Raw genomic sequence first — 18,632 nt, 5'->3', positions numbered from 1 at the left:
CTTGTTCTGAACTGAACTGAAAAAGCTTTAAAAAAAAAACACTTTTGGGACAACCATGACCTGGATGACAGAATTATCCCATAGGCACGTTTCCAAATCTTGCAGTGTCTTTTGATATCAAGAAAAGAGACAGAAGTGGGATTTACAAGACTTACTGTGGGTTGAGATTTTATAACGATATCAGCCATGGCCCTCTATTTCCGACTTCAGCATTTGTCAAAAGAAGACACTAAAACATTATACTTTAAATTCACCAAGAATGTTCCTTTTATCTCTGCTTAAGGATTCCAGAAAATAATTCAACAAGACTGACGATTAATCCTTAAATTATGGGTAGATGCCTGTTGCCCTTTCTGCTTTAGTGATAAGGGCGACTTTTTTAAAAAAAACAATCTTCTGTTCTTACTTAAAGAATTATTTTGTCTGTCTTGCGCATGCGCTGGCTGAGGAATTCTGGGAGTTGAAGTCCACAAGTCGTAAAGTTGCCACGGTTGGAGACCCTACATGGCTGAGGTGAATAAAACCAAACAAACCTCTGTCTATTCTGTATATTGTTAGGAGCAGCAAGAATCAGACCGAGCAGCACCTGAGAAGAGCAGTACTCCTGTTTTGGATGTTTTCAGCAGTATGTTGCAGGACACCACCAGTCAGCATCGGGCCCATCTTTTTGATCTGAACTGCAAAATTTGTACAGGTGTGTATACGTTCACCATGCTTGCTCGTTCATGAAACCATATGTTACAGCCCCAAACTCTGTCGCGATGACACATGTTAATTTTGATTACAACACAGGTCAGGTTTCTGCCTCTGATGAAGAATCGACTTCAAAAAAGCCCAAGTTATCAGCTGCTAAGAAGGCGGAACCCAAGTCGGAAACCAGGTCCAAACTGGAAAGCTCAACCCCAGCGGAAGACATGGAGGTGGTAAAAGGGGAAGATCTGGAGAACGTCTCAGAAGCCATTGCTGAACCTGTGACTGAGACCGTAGCTCAGCCAAACTTAGAAAGGAGTTACATCCCTTTGTCCCAAGTGCAAAACAACTCAGAATCTTCTCTATCCATGGAGAATTCAACCTATCCCACATCCTACACCACGGGGGTCATCACGACAGTGACTGTTTCTGGCAAAGATCCCCGGACAGCTGTGAGCACCTCTGCAGCTTCTGCTTCTGCTGGGATTTCTCCGTTGCATCCCACTTCTGCCCCTGACAAAAGCTCTGTAGCAGAGAGCAAGCCAGAAATATTAAGACCTGTTTTATCGGCTCCAAAATCCATTTTAACAAAACCGTCTTCGTCAGATCCAAGATACCTGGCGGGCTCATCATCTTCAAATGTCAGGTATGCTATAATCTGGAATTAGGGGACGATAACACAAAGTGTTGGTCGGTCGATCGGTCTCTGTGTCTGTCTGTCTGCCTGTCTATCATCTATCTCTATCTATCTATCTATCTATCTATCTATCTATCTATCTATCTATCTATCTATCTATCTATCTATCTATCTATCTATCTATCATCATCATCATCTCCCTACATATATATACATATTAAAACTGTTCTAACCAGAATGCCAGTGCAGTTGATCAAATCCCAAAATAGGTCTAAAAGACTTTAAACAAAATTATTTAACACATAGAGTAATAGGGTTGGATGGGACCTTGGAAGTCTTCCAGTCAAGCTGCAGATCCTATACTAGTGATGGCGAACCTATCAGGTCACGCGAGGCGCTGCCCTGTCAGCTGGTCAGCGCACATTCTGTTTTCACCCTCCCCAGGCTCCTATAAAGCCTCTGGAGCCTGGGGAGGGTGAAAAAAGCATGCAAAAATGGGGGGGAGGAGCGCCTGTAGTGTGCGCATGCGCACTGGGGCGGTGTCGCACATTGCATTATGAGTGCAGCACGTCCGCACGCGACCCCCCTGTGCTCCCCACACTTATGGCACGTGAGCCAAAAAAGGTTCGCTATCACTGCCCTATACCACTCTGGACAAATGGTTGTCCAATCTCTTCTTAAACACCTCCAGGGATGAAGCACCCACAACTTCCAGAGGCAAGCTATTCCATTGATTAATTGTTCTAACTGTCAGGAAATTTCTTCTCAGTTCTGGGTTGGATAGCTATGCAAAGTAATTAAGGGACTGTGGAACCAGCAAATCATAAGTGTTGCCCCAGCCCAAAGGATCATACGTGTCCCATCTCCTGCAGTGTCCAAAATACTTTCCTTGGCAGAAAAGCAGTCTATTTATGTGAACCAGCAAATTGTGGAATTTAGTGCTGAGTAACTTGCAACTGAGGCATTGATTGAGTTAGCCTAAAACAGTGTTGCTCAACCTTGCCCACTTGAAAAGATGCGGACTTCAACTCCCAGAATTCCCCCCAGGAGTTGAAGTTCACACTTCCTCAGACAGCCAAGGTTGAAAAACACCAGCTTAAAAATATTTGACTGCATTACAATGGAAATAATGAAAACGTTTGGAATGGGGAAGCTGTTATAGGGAAACATTTTGGGACTTTGTTGTTGTTGTTTTGTAGTATGTCAGAGATTTGGTCCCCTCCGGAAGGAGATACATCCCTGTTTCTTTCTCGTCTGAATACCATTTGGAAAGGATTTATCAACATGCAAGGTGTGGCTAAATTTGTTACCAAAGCTTATCCGGTCTCCGGGTGCTTCGATTATCTCAGTGAGGTAGGATTTTGAAATATTTAAATATTTAAAATAAAATTAATTTTATTTTATTGCAGGTAAAATGTCTTCGATTTACAACGGTAATTGAGGCTCAAATTATGCTTATAGGTTATGCCGATCGTTGTGGGTTGTCACGTGACTGACATGATTTCATGACACTTCTTTGTATCAGTTGTTAAATGAATCACCATGGTGGGTTAGGCAAATCAGTGGTCGCTTCACTGTCTGAAATGGGTGAGGTTTTTTGCTGGAAACCTCAAATAAAAGTCAGTTACCAGCAAAAACAAAAAAACACCATTGTGAATCACGGTTATGTGATTGTGGGGTGCTGTCAACAGTTGTAGATGTGGGCCTCTTGCTGAGCCCCCAAAATGCAGTCACGTGACCAGATGGGCAGCATCAGAACTTTGAATCCGGGTCATTTTTTTTTTAGTCCATTGTAAATTAAGAACTGCTTCTAATTGTCTTTTAAGAAATAAAAATACCGTATGTAGCACCTTAATTATACATTATGTATCTATTAGTCAGAGAACTGAGGAAATCAACTGTTTAAAAATGATTTAAATGATTTTGGTCCAAGTAGGAATACTGTTATTTAGACCTGGATGGTAAACTTAATAGCGAAGAAAATTGTAGTTACATATTTACAAAGGAATTTTAATGTTTCTACTTAGATGCAATACGTTTCTTCTAGAATGAGATAACTTTGCACCAACAGCCAATCCAGAAAAGAGAGGTTCCAATTTCCAATATTTGATTATTGGTGGAAGTTCTATATTTTGCAACTACTGTGACTGAAACCCTTAATTTACTTCTTTGACCCACTTGCATACGGCTTTCTGGGTCCCAAACAGGTTACAATGATTCGCAAACTGAATTTCTAAAAAAAAGTCATAATACAAAAACAACCATAAAACTGCAATAACTAAAAACGTTCACAATATGTAAAAGGAACAGAGGAAAAATGATGCTGAACTTTATCTCAGGGAACGCCTGGTTGAAGACAAGAGTTTTAAGTGAATCATAGTTGGGGGCGGGGGGGGGGGGAAGCAGTCGTGCTGAAAATGCTGTTAAATTTGGTTCTCACAGGTGACAATTCACCATTTAGGCCACATTGCCGCAAGCCTTCCTCTGATTCTTACGGATTTCCAAGATGGAAATACATTTAAGGAAGTTGATTAGCTTTTATTTTATATATCTACAGATCTTTATTCTATGGCCAGAATTCCTCGCAATGATTCCAAACATGTTTTTCTCACTTAAGGCGACCAAACAAATTGGTTGTGTTGAAAGATAAAAACTAACCACAAAGCATGTAATGGGAATAGTGAATTACGGAGACAACTGCATTGCCTATATCAGTGATGGCTAATCTTTTCGGCACCAAGAACCCAAACTGGAACGCAGCGCCAGAAACCCAAAGACCAGGTGGGCAGTGCACATATGCACGCTCAACACCATGTCTTCGGGTTTCTGCCATGCGCATGCACGCCAGCCAGCTGGCCTTTGTGCATGCCGGAACCTTGAAGAGCAGATGGCGATGGCGCACGTGCCCACAGAGAGGGCTCTGCATGCCACCTGTGGCACGCCTGCCATAGGTTCGCCATCACGGGCCTATAGCAAGGGTATCCAGCCTTGGCAACTTTAATACTTGTGGACTTCAACTCCCAGAATTCCCCAGCCAGCTATGGTGGCGTATAAAATTAAATCCCAAAGTTACCTGGGAGCATCTCCCCAGTCCTAGTTTAACGTCACCACATCATGCTGGCATTTTTCCTGATCATCTATTCAGTAGATATGCTATATATTTTTAATGTAGCCCCTCCCCCCAAAAATTAAAAGCAAATTTAATAACTTGGTAACGTTACTAACTTCGTATGGAGTAAGCTAGCAACATGATAACATAATTTAAGGATTTTGCAATTTTTTCCCCCCGTACCATGCCAAGGTAATAATTGCATACATAAAAACTGCCTATTTATGTAGACAAAACTAGATTATGCATTTTGATTCTTATGAGAGGAAGGTAATAAGAGCTGATTTTTTAAAAATTATATGTCCTACGTCAGAGCCCTTGGCCTTCAGGATGTCACCTAACAGCTTGTCACCCTTAGTTATTCTTGCTGAAAGTGTTGGATGTTGCAAATTAGCAACACTTCAAAGTCCTCAAGTTCTTTAATGTTGTGCCAAGTAGTTAGATACTAAGGAGAGAATAATAGCCCTGATTATAAAAATAAGAATACGACTCTTACAATATTTGTAGCTCAGGTTGTAAAGTGGGGTCCTTGAGCTTGGTTCTTTCTTGCAGACATTTCATTACCCAACTAGATAATAACATCAGTGCTCACTGATAACATTACCTAGTTGGGTAATAAAACCTCTGCAAGAAAACAAGCAAGCTCAGAGAGGCCCCACAATCGGATTGCCCTTTATAGTCTAGCTGTTACAGTATGGACAGAAAACATTCCCTCACATTTCTCATGTTTTCTCTTTAGGATTTACCAGATACAATTCATATCGGAGGGAGGATCTCACCAAAAACGGTGTGGGATTATATTGGCAAACTTAAATCCTCCGTATCAAAGGTAATCAAGTGTGGCAGTACTGTAATCCATTTGAAATGATGATGATGAGGCTGATGATATAATAACGACTGGGGTCAAATACATCTTCGCAGTGATTCTGTTGCCCAAGGCTGGAGTTAACCCTCAGTCTGAATTACTGGCACAAACAACTGCTAATGTGTTCCACTCTAAATATTTTGAATAGCAGGAACTTTTAAAAGAATTGTGCCACGCAGCTGCTGTCAGCCATGTTTTCTAAAGTAAGCTTTATTGGTGAGCCTTGTAAATTAAGTATTATATGATTGTGGGTATTTTTAAAAGATAACCAACAGATTATTATTGCTTTTTATCTTTGATTTAAGATTAGCCGTCCCAGTAAGAATTTTTTGCTGGCCTGTTAACAGGGCTTTTATTTAAATATACCCCCAAATATTAACTTAAAAAACATTACATATCAGAATGAAGTATCAAATTCAATCAGAATTTGAATTAGCAATAATACTTTTTCACTACCTTGAGTTTAATAAATTAGTGGGGACTTTTTTTCCCCCCCAGAAAGGTTAGTTAAGACAACTTTTTTAAAACTTTACAGCGCCTTTGAGGTTGCCACCAATATTCTGGACGAATTCTTTCTAACATGTGTATTCCTTTAGTGCAGTGGTCTCCAACCTTGGCAACTTTAAGACCTGTGGACTTCAACCTGAAGTCCACAGGTCTTAAAGTTACCAAGGTTGGAGATCACTGCTTTAGTGTATGTGGCTTTTACTTCCTCTTTCCCCCGCCAAGCGTCAGTATTTTTCCTTTATATTTTTATATTCCAGGAATTGTGTTTAATCCGTTTCCACCCAGCAACAGAAGAGGAGGAAGCTGCCTACATCTCTCTCTACTCCTATTTTAGCAGCCGGTGCCGATTTGGAGTTGTAGCTAATAACAACAGACATGTCAAGGACCTGTATTTGATTCCCCTCAGGGCTAAGGATCCCATTCCATCCAAACTTTTGCCTTTTGAGGGACCAGGTAAGCAATAAACAATAGGAAACACAACATACCTTCCATTCCCAACTTACAGCTACAAGTATTACACCAGGCGTAGCACACTCCATTCATTTATTTAGCATATTCACCCATCTCGCAAAAATATAACTCTAGGTGGCGTACAAACATAACAACTGTTAAAAGTATGTAACAACATAATTTTTCTGTGTGTGTCTACAACTTGTTCCCTAAGGTACAAGATTTTTTTTCACTTTAAAACGGTTGTAGACATATTAGGCAAGTTTTACAACATTAATACACAACATAACATGCTTCAGCTTTGAATGGCATCTTCCTAGCAGTTTATACGATGAAATTCAAGTTGGACAGTAGAATCTGCTTGCTCGTTGTTGAACGGCATTTTATATAAACAGGTATGTTCTGAGTAGACTTGATTTCTCAAGTCCCAAATCTTATAAGATCTCTAGATTTGGGTTTCCAAGGGAAGTAAAGGAAGAGGAAAATCCAAAGTTTTAAAATTACAAATGAGACATAACACAAAGTGCCTAATTTGCCCTGTGACATCACCTCAGTCAAGCCTTTGATACATGGGATGGAATATTCTAATTAAAAACATCAGAATCAGAGCTCATTCCTTAGTTTTGAAGGTAGATATTTTTTTTGACCTAATAATAGACTTAATGGAACAAGTATTTAATGTTATTTAAGTATCCAGGAGAAAAATCTTAGGTGGTTGCTAACAGACGACACACTATGATGATGGCACATCTCCATCATCGTCGTACATTCTTATATACTTACAGAAATAAAAAAATTAAATATCTATACTCTAAATTTCTGATCTCTGAGAGATCACACAGATTTCTGCCCACACTTCTGAAGAGAGAAGGTCTGTATGCTACATGTTTAAAGCAAGATAACTAAATATTTGCTCCAGTAAATCTGAAATTCTCTGGATCCAGAAGTGCAGGCAGACGAGAACTGAAGAAAACAAGAAATGTTCTCATTTTCACTTTGGATCTTCAAACCCCTTTCTACAGTCTTTTTTTATCACTGAAAATCTCTGTGTAATCATAGTGCAGTGCTAAACCCGAATATCACATGTGATTTTTGAGCATAAATTCACAATCTTTCTACCAATAATCTATAATTTTGGCAAGGAGGTTTTTTTCCCAGCAGCTACTGGATAAATGAAAGTGAGAGAGACATATTGGTTCCATGAATCACTGGCAGGGAGCACTCCAATTGCAGCTTTCAATATTAAAATTCTGCTCCCCTGGTCGTGGTAGTATAATCAGACCTTTTGGGCAAATCTTGAGGCTGAAAAGAATTGGGAATATTCCTTAAACGTTGCAAAATGCTCTGTATTCCTGAGGAAAGATCCACAGTGATCAACATCTTGATGAACTCCACATATTCTTCTGAAGATTGCACACATCCTTGGAAAACTAATTCCCCAAAGAACCATTCTAAATCGGATAATTTAGTGGCCAAAACAGTCGGGTCTAAAAATAGTCTCTGCAATAGATTGCCTTGTTATAAATATTTCACTTAAATTCTGGCAAAAAGGAAGCTGTGATTGCATTCTCTAATGGGTCTCTGGCAACTTGAAAGTCAGGAAAGGCAGGGCTGAAATCACCTCTAAATAATCATTATTCTTGCGCCATCAAATGTACATAAGAAGTTGAAATATCTGTACCATGTCATCTTGGACATAGCAATTTGGAAGAGCTGTGGAGAAATGATTCCATATCCAACGAGTAGAAGAATCCAACAGGTAAAGAGAGAATTTTACTTAGCACCAGTTGTTGGATCTGTCCCACAGGAGCAGATCCCAGCATTGGGATGATTACAACATTGGGATGGTGCATTGTGCAACCGTCAACGTTTCTCAGGAATTTATTATGTTTTTGCCTTATATGATCAAACGTTACATTTTTTCGCGCATTAAAAAATCACTTTGTTCTCAACAGTTTTTTTTAAATGCTGATTTGCCTTGCCATCCTAGAATATACAAACTTCTATGGATGGTTCAATCAGTACATATTTCAATGTACTTTTGAGAATGGAATGATAGTACTCTTTAGAATACATTCTCAACTCCTATGCAAGTACACTGGCAATCACAACATCACACTGGTAGCTGCCACTTTGGTTAAGAGACGGGAATTATAAAACGGGCAAGGACCAGAAAATTCTCAAAACACACTTTCTCAAAAGGAAACACTGAACAGTATTTGTGTACTAGTAATTTTGATGAAGATTATGATTAGCGAGAGTGTTTTCACACAAGGAATTGTCTTAGTTCTTTGTAGTGTGGATGAATGTGTGGAAAGATGTAAAATCATAAATGTTCTTCCCTGGTCCAAAAGATGAACTACTGCTTTCATTATATAATCTCAATAAAAGTATTTTATACAAAGTGGTAATTGTCTCTTTCAATTGAATGCTTTGTACGATAAATGATACCTCTTTGTGAAATAAAACACCAGTTGTACATAGCTAGCAATATGTAATAGCATTATTTTACAAGTACGTTCTAGGAATATTCTACATCAATAGTCTCCACTTCAGAGTTCAAACTGTTGTTTTACTTGAATTCCAGAGTAAAAAAAAAAGCTAGAATCAAATCTCAGTTATTTCAGGGTAGAAACTACAAAAACTAAAATTTAAAGTAGGCCTATCGTGTTCAATGTATTTACGACGGTTGCAGAGTCCTGGAATCGTGATCACCATTTGCGACCTTTCCAGCCATTTTCCAACAAGCAAAGTCCATGGTGGAAATTTGAATTTGCTGAGCGACCACGATTCATTCATCAACTGCAGTGATTAGCTTAACACCCATGCCCCCCCCCCAAAGGTCATAAAATCAGGCATGACTCAAATAACAACTGTATTGTTTAGCAATGGAAATTCTGGCCCCAATTGTGGTCGTAAGTCAAGGACTACCTGTCTCGGCAGGGCAGGGGAAGTAAAATAACTTCTCTATGCAAATTAGAGTTGTCCACCAGCCACCCATGCTCTCAAAGTGTGTTCTTGCAAGGCTTCTACTTACTACAGCTATGCCAGCACTTACAGCATTTAAATTACAAAGGATGTATAACAGAATGGCCTGGCACTATCTCTACCACAGGCTATCATCGCCTTCCAACAATAGCAATCTTTATCATTGTCCAGAAACTTAGCATGCTTTCATATCCACCAATGAATTACCAGATTCCTACAAAAAAAAAGAACACCAATACACTTCTCAAGAGTAGCAACTTCCCAGCAGTAAAGTTTAGGATTAGCTTTAAGAAGGAAAGCTTCCAGGTGGCACAGTGGCATCAGCAGTGTCTGAAGTTCCTGACCCGTATCGGCATGAAACAATGGAGTTGTATTTCATGCTGATTGACAGCTTTTCTATAGCCGGGGATTTTTTCCTTTCATGCTAATCATTCCCTCAAAAACATGAAATGTGTTGTTTGTATCCCAGTTCAGACTTGTTTGATAGTCGGAGGGCAACCATCTTGAGGGATGAGGCAAACCAAAGTTGGTGTGAATGCCAGCTAGGAATAAAGGATAAGATTAGGGTTAAGAAGAGGCGAAAGGAGAAGCATCACAATCCTTCAGGAGTTTCCATTTGACCAGTATTAAATGAGGACCATCTCTTGGAAAGCTTGCAGAAGTGATCATCTAGACAAAAATATAGTTTCTCTGTCTTCTCACCTGAACAGGAAATAAACAGTATAACCCAGCTTCTTTTCACAAGCATCAGGAAATTGCTGGAAAAATTCAGAATTCCCTCAATGAGGGTTAAGCTAACTTGGTCCAGAGCCAGAAAAACATGCCCAAACCATGATACTGCCACCAACATGCTTTCCAGTTGAGATAAGTTTCTTCTCCTGGAATACGTGTTCCAGGCCTTTCGAAAACACATCACACTTCTCATTCAAGTCAAAAAGTTCTAACTTGGCCCCATCCATTCACAGAACGTTCTTCTAATACCATACTCTTCCGGTTCGTCCACATGATATTTCACAAACTGTAGAGAGCAGCAGAGCTGTTTTGGAGCGTAGCGGCTTTCTCCTTGCAACCCTGTCGGGCTGGCCACCACGATGTCCTCAAGAACATTGACATTCTCCAATGCAAGAGGCCTTTGGTTAGATGTTACTCTGGGCTTCCTTCTCCTGCTGGAGTATCACATGCCTTGCTCTTTGTGTGATTCTGGTTGGCATAACACTCCTAGGAGATTAGCAGTGGGGTTGAATTGTCTGTTTTTGAACATGATGTGCCCAACAGTAGACTGGTGGACTCCAAATTCTTTGGAACCTCTTCTAGTCCAACACCCAAAAGCTGCTTTTTTGGAAATCCTGGGAAATTTTCTCAGTTCCTGGAATGACATATTTCCACATAAGCCGTGTTGCGAAGCTGTGACAGTGATTTCCCAAAATTCTGTTCTTTAAATAAGGCAGGACGTTCCACACTCACACCTGGGGTGTCATCCCATTGACTGAAACCCCTAACTCTTAATTTCACTTTCAAATGAACCAATAATCCTAGAGGCTCATATACTCTGGCTACCCAATGCTTTTGACCCATTTGCTTAATTGGGGTATTTTTAAAATCTAGTTTCAGCACATATGAAGAATAGATCAGCTGCTAGGTCATACTGATGCAGAAATATTGAAAATTCAAAGGGGTTCACAGATTTAAATTTCTGCAAATTTCAGTTTTACAAGTGATGTGAACCGTGATGAAAAATATATAAATACGATGTCTGCATACTGATTGATCAGTTTCAGTTTGATAGTTTAGCTCAACTATAATAGGCCAAGGAATATGTTCACTGTAATTATTGAATTTGGAAAGCTGAATCAAAAATAATCTCAAATGTAAAACATACTATGTTACAATACAGATAGCATGTTTAAAACAGAACCTCACGCTTATGGAATACAAACATAATGAATTGTTATATATATTTTCATGACCATGATTTTCAACAATTTATGATACTTTACAGACCATCATCTGGTTATCATTTTGTAACTGAATATGTGAAAATAATAATTAACAGTTTTAATGCATAAATATAGTTAGCATTAATGGAGATAATACATCATTGCCATAGTGCATTTGTTAATATTTTAGCATGATATATGCCGTAACTTACTTTCCTAATTGATTAAATCATGTAATAAATATCAACATACTTCATTACTGATTGTTTTAGTAGTAAACTTTTGACTATCTTCAAAAAATTAAATAGCAAATATACCAATGATTTATAGTTAATAAAAGTACTTGACAGGATTAGTAACACCCCCTACCCTTAAAACATGAAATGATTTTTTTAATGGCTCTTTCAATTCTAAAATTCTTGTTTCTCCCATTTCTCCTTAGGTCTTGAATCAAACCGTCCAAATTTAATTCTTGGATTAGTGATTTGTCAAAAAACGAAGCGTCCTGCCACTGTATTGGAGCCAGAAAAGCCTGAGGAGAAGAGGAGCCGAGTCCAGATACAAGAAGAAACAGAAGTATTAGGATACTCTAAGGGCAGCACACTTCCCCCGCCAGAAAAGAAAACTCCAAAATTTTCTTTGTATTCTGGAGAAACCACAATCAGTACAACACCACCTGATTCTCCTCCACCTCCACCTCCAAATCCACCTTCAGAACCATCTTCAACCATGGCACCTTCTGTATTAAAAATACTGTCCTCCGTTAAAGCAGGAAGCTCAACCACCGTGGCACCATCGAATGCTTCAGGAACTACCACTACTCCTGTGTCTTCTGCCAGTTCCTCAGCCTCAAAATCATCCACACCACTGGATCACATTTTGCAAACCCTTTTTGGGAAAAAGAAGTCTTTTGATCCTGCCGCCAATGAGCCTGAAGCTACTCCTCATACCTCGAAGCCCGAAGCACAGGTGGGGAGTGACGAAGGGCCACTTGCTGCTCCTTTAATAGACCCTATTGTGCAGCAGTTTGGACAGATGTCGAAAGACAAAGCTATCGAGGAAGAGGAAGACGACAGGCCTTATGATCCCGAGGAAGAATATGCTCCGGAGAGAGCTTTTGAAATGCAGGCTGGCGAAAGCAGACTTGAGAAGGGCTGTGAAACTTCGGAACGAGAGGATGAAGCCTACGATCCAGAAGACGAAACCATCTTAGAAGAAGCAAAAGTTGCCGTGGAAGATTTACCTAATAAAATGTACTTGGACTCTAAAAACAGCTCCATAACCACATCTGCTCCCTTCGTGCCTGATGCAGCTCCTGCGCCGTCCTTGGTAGAGCAACAGAAAATGCTCGAGGAGCTAAATAAACAAATAGAAGAGCAGAAAAGGCAGCTCGAAGAACAAGAGGAAGCGCTCAGGCAACAAAGGGCAGCTGTTGGTGTCTCCATGGCTCATTTTTCGGTATCCGAAGCTTTAATGTCCCCGCCTCCCAAACCATCCATAGCAAAAACTGAGTTATTCCAACACGAAAAACCCATTTCTGAAAAATCTGAAATGCCTCCTTCCTCCATTCAGCCGCAACTCTTGGGCCAAGGAAATGATCCCAGACAAAGCAGAGATCCCCGACAAGCTAGGAGAATCCTAACGGAGTGTAATGAAAGTGTCGACTTTAATATAAAGCAGCATGGGATACAGGGAGAACCCTCTGCTGGACAGATCCCTCCACCCAGCTATTCAGGTCCACTCCAGGCGGCGTTTGACAAAGAGGAGAAATGTCACAATGAAACATGGATGGCAAGTGAAACGGGTCCTCCTGCTGTCCCTGAGCAAAATGTGCCTCTCAGTTATGAAAACGTTCCACAAATTCACCCGGAAATTATAAATAAACCAGCTCCCGTTGAATCGCCTACGAGTGCGCCTATTCGTAAAGTATTGCTGCCTACCCCTCCCACGCCATGTTTCATGCCCGTTTTCTCAGGCTCTAATAATGCACAGACTGTAACTTGGCCAAATGCCTCTCAGGACAACAGCGTCCCAGGGATCGTAAGAGATTCTTTTCCAAGTTCAACATTTGTATCTCAGGAGAAAATTCCTGGTCACTTTGAAGCAGAAAGAGGTCCGTTGAATTATAACGAAGGCGAAGCCCGTCCTCAATCCGGCCATTTTTACGAACAGAGGGAGTCTTCTACAATTCAAACTGAAGAAGTAAGAGGAGTCCCTCCTTTTCCCCCAGCTGGGCAAAAAGTTGCCCCTCCAGTACTGTGTAATGCTTCTGATTTCCACGGGCAAAGGGGTCCCCCCCAGCCATATAACGAAGGACATAACGTTCCACCAAATAATGATGGACAAAGAGGTCCACCACCAAGCAGATTTTCAGCGCCAAGAGCACCTATTCCTTCATTATTTTCTGCACCACATGGTCCACCTGTTTTTGTTGAAAATAAGGGCCCTTCTCCATCGTTTCCTGGTGGGCCAAGAGAAAAAGCACCCTCTCAATTTGAAGATCACAGAGAATCTCAAGCAGAACAGAGAGAATTTTCAGATTCTCAGTATCATGAGGTGAGCGGTCCATCTGGCCAATTTGAAGGATCTGAGCCTCCGCAGTTTGTAGGAAATCGAGGGCCACCTCCATTTTCTTACGGGGGCCAAAGGAGGCCTCCGCCCAATCAATTTAAAAATCAAAGAGGGGGCCCATCAACTCAGTTTGGAGGACCAAGAGGTCCATCACCCAATCATTTTGGAGGTACAAGAGGTCCTCCTCCAAATCAGTTTGAAGGACAAAGAGGACCGGCACCAGGTCATATGCCAGGACCAAGGGGACTTCTGCCCTCACCATTTGAAGAGAGGAGAGGAAGCCCACCCCCCAGATTTCCAAACCAGAGGGGGTCGGCATCACATCAGTTTGGAGGACCAAGGGGACAGGCACCTGCCTCGTTTTCAGAACAAAATGACTCTGCCCCTAACAGACATAATTTCCCAGGACAGTCTCAACAAGGTATGAAACCATCCCCCAGACCTCTTTTGGATCTTCCAAGCCATCCTCCACAACACAGGAAAGAGATATGGGATGAATCTGGCCCATCTTCTTCTCATCCTAATATTTCAGGGCAAGCTTCTTCATCAGACGCACAGTGGCCGGCGTCTGATTTTCGAGAGGGTCGAAATAATGACTACAGAGGCCAGGGCTTTGACAGGGGGCCGAGGGAAAGATTTGAGGGAGGCAATAAGGAAAAAGTGTTAGAGCAGCCAGAGAAATCAGACAATAGATCAAACAGAGGAAATGATGATAGACGGAGGGATCGCGAGCATAATTGGGCTTGGGAAAGGGATCGCGGCAGAAATTGGAATAGGGGTAGGGAAAGAGATTGGGAGAGACACAAAGAGAAAGACTGGGATAAAAACAGAGATAGAAACTACAATAAAGACAGGGAAAGGGAGTCAGAGCGGGTCAAAGATTGGGAAAGGAACCGGGAAAGGCCTAGGATGAGAGAATGTGATTCTTATCGAAGACGGAACCGGTCCAGAAGCAGAGAACGTGACTACGATAGATTCAGGGACAGGGCCCGCAGCCGGGAGAGAGAGAGGGACCGAGATAGGGACCGTGACAAAGATAGAGGAAGGGACCGCAAGGAGCGGAGCAAAAGTACAGAATGTGATAGAGACTCTAAGCCAGAATCCCAGATGGGCACCCAAAAGCCATCACATCCAGAAGCTGCTTCTGCTAAGTAGACTCTTCAGCAAGGAATCCCTTAGAAGTAAAGGGGGAAACATGTAAGAATTGACTGTGTACTACTTGTATATATTGTATATTCTGTTAGAAAATACTTTGGTAAAAGCTTTCGTAAAAGACTAATTTTGAATTGTAAATGCAATATGTTAAGGTAGGAAGCCGGGGAAACCTGGACTCAATACATTTGGTTCATAAAAGTTTTCTTACAGAGTACATAAGACACAGGCCTTCCCTGACCGGTCCCAGCAGCTATGTACAGATAAGAAATCAGTAGGGCTTAGGACCACTGCTCTTGTCTTTTTAGAGTAGGGTCCTGTAGGAATCCTACTTACTCCCAGAGAAAGATCTTAGTTGGGACCTAACAGTTCTATGACATGGCTTTGTTTTCCTTATTATCTTGAATTTCCATTTGCTGAGAAAAAATGGGAACTGTCTTCAAAAAGCACATTGCTTTTAAAGGTTTCAAAGTTGTGTTTTCCAATAACTTAAATTGGTAATTTTATGAGAATTCAAACAAGATTTAAGAAGCCATAACTTTACGTCTCAAATACATGGTGTTTTTGTGTTTTGGGTTCCTACGTAACTGCAAAAATATCAATATTTTTGTCCTGAGTTAATCTGTGGCTTTTGTGTACTTAACAAATGATGGCGGAAGAGCAGTGTTACTACATAATTTGAAGAGTATTTGAATAAGAAATGTTAAATTTCTAAACTTACATTTTACATGAGGGCATTTTCAATGTAATTTCAACTGATTTATGATCTCAGACAAGAAGTACATATGTCTAGATAGATCACTACCGTTCTTATCAACAAACTCTTAAAGTTCTGTATTTTTATGAAAGTTGTAATGAAAATTAATGCCCTCTGTACTCATTATAACTAAGCTTTTTTTAAAAAAAGGTATTGATTTTTTAACCTAAATTGACTGAACAAAGTTGGAGGAAGGAGAATTATCAAGATTAATATATCAAGCAATGAGTTGAAGGAGTTTGACTTTTCTTATGGTTATCGGTCAAAAAGATTCATGAACTAAAGACAGTTTTACTTGAGCCAAGATGAAGAACTTTTAAGTTCTAACTTAAGTGGGAGAGATTTCAGGATGCTGATAATTATCCTATTGACACCAACAGCAATTAAATTCTTAACTTTGATAGGAATATGTCCTATCCATGTGAATTCATGCCTACTATGATAAAATTTGAAGTAATATTTCTGTAAAGATTGGAGAAATAAAGCCGTTACTAACAATTCTGTACTTTAAAAGGGAAGGCTTTTTACTGTGAAAAACAGTATTCTATTACTTTTTCTGTATTCTTCAAGTTCATATTATAATTCTAAATAGTACATAGAAAAATATTACCTGTTGAATTGGATTTATACATTTACAGATAAACAGTTACTTTGATATTTTTGTAAGCATTTGCAAATGTAAAATTAAATTCGTAACATCTGCATTTTGAAACCTGCAATATAAATAGTACTACCCCACAAATAAATCACCACATAGTTATACTTTATATTGGTACATCTTAGTCTTTAAACATCATGGACATGCTGATATTTTAAAAAAATGCCCTGTTTGCAAAATATTTTGCAAAACATTAAGAGAGGTGGTATAGAATGCAAATACCTATGATGTAATTTTTTATTCAAGAAGTTTCTAACTTAAAACCATACATGTAAGTATACTAAATCAAGTGTTGTTTAGGTTTACTTGACAGAAGTTTCTGTAAATTGTATTTTATATTTCAAAATATATCATTGTACATTAAATGTGGAACTTCATAGATTTTTGTTACTGTATGTCAAATAAACATCTACAGAAAGCCTTGGCATGAAGAGTTTTATAGGTACTGATCAGAGCATTAATCTAGTAATGTGGCAGTATAATCTGGGAAACATGGCCAGATCTTGCAAAACAGGGTACTTCACTCATTTTTTTAAAAGATACTATTTTTGTTGTTGTTTTCAATTAAGAAATGCTATGAGGGGCTCCCATTATGGATCTGTGCATCTTTTCAGTGTTAAGGTAGCATAGCAATCATCTGATCACAACATCTAGGATCCAGTTTGAAATTTTTGAAAAGGATGGTTATACATGAAAAGTACTGCCAGTACCCAGGACTTGGTTGGTGATTCATAAAGTTAAACTTGCAAAACCATTTTCAGATCTGAGAAACAGATTGCCCCTTCCTCTGGGCCAGCAACTAAACTAAACATTCAGGAATATTTCTGATTTTCTCCATTTATTTTTGAGTCATAAGAGTACATTTGATTTGTATGAAAGACGAGAGAATATCTTGTCATGACAAGACAGAACTGCTTCACAAAGTATACAGAATTTTTCCTGCAAGTGCAGGTGTATTTTTTTCCAGATCAACCACATATTGATACATTGGTTGCACCAAGAATTAGCTGACCAGCTTGTCACCAGACTGGTATTGTGGGCTGAGAGTGCTAGCGGCTAGCCTAAGTCACCCAACCAACCTTTGTGCCTAAGGCAGGACTAGAATTCATAGTTTCCTAGTTTCTAGCTTGGGGCTTTAATCACTAGAGTAAACTCTATTGAAATACAACATCTTAAACTATTTGCTATAACTATTTACTTCAATACTCAAATACTTTGGCCACCTAATGAGAAGGACTCACTGAAGAAGAGCCTAATGCTGGGAAAGATTGAGGGCAAAAGAAGAAGGGACAACAGAGAATGAGGTGGCTGGATGGAGTCACCGAAGCAGTAAGCATGAATTTAAACGGACTGAAAGACAGGAAGGCCTGGAGGAACATTGTCCGTGGGGTTGCAATGGTTCAGTCATGACCTTGCAACTAACAACATCATTTACTTCATTCTTCTGAATGGGTGTCCTGGTTTTCTGTTATTCTAATGTCTTATTTTCTTTGCACTGAGATTTGAATTGCTTTTAATTCCACATGTATTAGGGAACTGTATGCTGTTTAGAGTTGGGCAATTGGAGGCAGGGAAGGAAGAAAATTATATTCAATTATTACAGCAGTGTAAAAGAAAAACTTTAGCATATATTCCACAGTGATGAAAAGATATGCATGCCACCCAGAGACATTAAAATAACATCCTAAACTGATATTTCCAGGGGGAAAAAAAAGAAGGTTCCCAAAATTGGGGTGGATAATTCTGCATCACCTACAGGCCTGAAATTTGACTGAGAACTTGGTCTCTGCTGGCTGCCTCTCTGCAGAAGTTAGTTAATTGGCTTAGGAAAAGAATAGTATCACCACAGCCCCCTTTTTAAATTACTGGTATTAGTTCAATGTGAACAAATGAATGTATATACAGATCTGCACACTCAGATTTTATTTTGGTCTGGTCAGTCTCACAGCCTCCTTTTTCAGTCTAAGGTACATGAAGACTAGAAACAAACTGAAAAGTAGAGATGTGTATTTCATGAGGTCGGGTGGCAAGACAGAATAAAAGAACCCATAAAGCAATAACTATTTTTTTGAAATGGCATTTTGGAATATGTGCTCTGTTTTCTTCAGCGAATGGGTGAAAGTGAACATGTTTTGCCCTTAACAAACGAGACATGCCGAAACATTTTTCCACAATTAAAATTTGGTGTAAAAGATAATGTGGTCTTGGCTGAAAATTTCTAGGCCATCTGCTGGATGTAATGTTGATTCATCCGTTTTGATTCTTCACATGCTTGGAACTGTAAAGGGTACACAACCAACCAATCCTTAGA

The 18,632-nt window shown here is 39.7% G+C and overlaps 1 protein-coding gene across 3 annotated transcripts in view; it reads left to right on the top strand.

Moving 5' to 3' along the window:
- Nucleotides 1–16,741, top strand: part of DIDO1 (death inducer-obliterator 1) — a 74,641-nt gene extending 57,900 nt beyond the window's left edge. For all 3 annotated transcript variants that reach the window (XM_087720577.1, XM_087720576.1, XM_087720578.1), the window contains 6 exons: nt 559–694; nt 793–1,336; nt 2,527–2,680; nt 5,176–5,265; nt 6,066–6,261; nt 11,626–16,741. In XM_087720577.1, the coding sequence (XP_087576703.1) occupies nt 559–694; nt 793–1,336; nt 2,527–2,680; nt 5,176–5,265; nt 6,066–6,261; nt 11,626–14,909 (4,404 nt within the window). In that variant the 3' untranslated portion in view covers nt 14,910–16,741. The remainder of the gene's footprint in view (nt 1–558; nt 695–792; nt 1,337–2,526; nt 2,681–5,175; nt 5,266–6,065; nt 6,262–11,625) is intronic.
- The last annotated feature ends 1,891 nt before the right edge of the window (nt 16,742–18,632 follow it).

The sequence above is a fragment of the Thamnophis sirtalis genome, unplaced genomic scaffold (assembly GCF_051295495.1).
Source record: "Thamnophis sirtalis isolate CommonGarterSnake01/CBP01778 unplaced genomic scaffold, rThaSir2_p1.2 scaffold_7, whole genome shotgun sequence".
NCBI classification, from domain to species: Eukaryota; Metazoa; Chordata; class Lepidosauria; order Squamata; family Natricidae; genus Thamnophis; species Thamnophis sirtalis.
Note: the sequence above shows the minus strand (reverse complement) of the source record. Positions and strands in the feature narration are given on the sequence as shown.